Raw genomic sequence first — 1,382 nt, 5'->3', positions numbered from 1 at the left:
ATATCTGGCACTTGGCACCTGTTGGAAGGCGTACATCTAGCATTTAGGGTTTAGGGTTTAGGGTTTAGGGTTTAGGGTTTGTGCAGGTGGTGGCTAGCAACATAATGTACGTGGTGGGCCAGTACCCGCGCTTTCTAAGGGCTTACTGGAAGTTTTTGAAAACTGGCACTTGGAAACTGTTGGAATGCGTGCATCTAGGGTTTAGGGTTTAGGGTTTAGGGTTTAGGGTTTGTGCAGGTGGTGGCTAGCAACATAATGTACGTGGTGGGCCAGTACCCGCGCTTTCTAAGGGCTTACTGGAAGTTTTTGAAAACTGGCACTTGGAAACTGTTGGAATGCGTGCATCTAGGGTTTAGGGTTTAGGGTTTAGGGTTTAGGGTTTGTGCAGGTGGTGGCTAGCAACATAATGTACGTGGTGGGCCAGTACCCGCGCTTTCTAAGGGCTTACTGGAAGTTTTTGAAAACTGGCACTTGGAAACTGTTGGAATGCGTGCATCTAGGGTTTAGGGTTTAGGGTTTAGGGTTTAGGGTTTGTGCAGGTGGTGGCTAGCAACATAATGTACGTGGTGGGCCAGTACCCGCGCTTTGTAAGGGCTTACTGGAAGTTTTTGAAAACTGGCACTTGGAAACTGTTGGAATGCGTGCATCTAGGGTTTAGGGTTTAGGGTTTAGGGTTTAGGGTTTAGGGTTTGTGCAGGTGGTGGCTAGCAACATAATGTACGTGGTGGGCCAGTACCCGCGCTTTCTAAGGGCTTACTGGAAGTTTTTGAAAACTGGCACTTGGAAACTGTTGGAATGCGTGCATCTAGGGTTTAGGGTTTAGGGTTTAGGGTTTAGGGTTTAGGGTTTGTGCAGGTGGTGGCTAGCAACATAATGTACGTGGTGGGCCAGTACCCGCGCTTTCTAAGGGCTTACTGGAAGTTTTTGAAAACTGGCACTTGGAAACTGTTGGAATGCGTGCATCTAGGGTTTAGGGTTTAGGGTTTAGGGTTTAGGGTTTGTGCAGGTGGTGGCTAGCAACATAATGTACGTGGTGGGCCAGTACCCGCGCTTTTTAAGGGCTTACTGGAAGTTTTTGAAAACTGGCACTTGGAAACTGTGGGAATGCGTGCATCTAGGGTTTAGGGTTTAGGGTTTAGGGTTTAGGGTTTGTGCAGGTGGTGGCTAGCAACATAATGTACGTGGTGGGCCAGTACCCGCGCTTTCTAAGGGCTTACTGGAAGTTTTTGAAAACTGGCACTTGGAAACTGTTGGAATGCGTGCATCTAGGGTTTAGGGTTTAGGGTTTAGGGTTTAGGGTTTGTGCAGGTGGTGGCTAGCAACATAATGTACGTGGTGGGCCAGTACCCGCGCTTTCTAAGGGCTTAGTGGAAGTTTTTGAA

The 1,382-nt window shown here is 48.3% G+C and overlaps 1 protein-coding gene across 1 annotated transcript; it reads left to right on the top strand.

The window, feature by feature from the left end:
* Positions 1-539: 539 nt before the first annotated feature.
* On the top strand, positions 540-1,368 carry ETH_00025300 (uncharacterized protein; the record flags this gene model as incomplete). Its single annotated transcript, XM_013373174.1, has 4 exons — positions 540-641; positions 698-817; positions 1,007-1,126; positions 1,309-1,368. Coding segments are annotated over 4 exons (402 nt in total), but the record flags the coding sequence as incomplete, so codon positions are not given.
* Between the last annotated feature and the right edge of the window lie 14 nt (positions 1,369-1,382).

The sequence above is a fragment of the Eimeria tenella genome, genomic scaffold, assembly GCF_000499545.2.
Source record: "Eimeria tenella Houghton genomic scaffold, Eth_scaff1229, whole genome shotgun sequence".
NCBI lineage: Eukaryota > Apicomplexa > Conoidasida > Eucoccidiorida > Eimeriidae > Eimeria > Eimeria tenella.
This window is presented reverse-complemented; position numbering and strand designations above follow the sequence as displayed.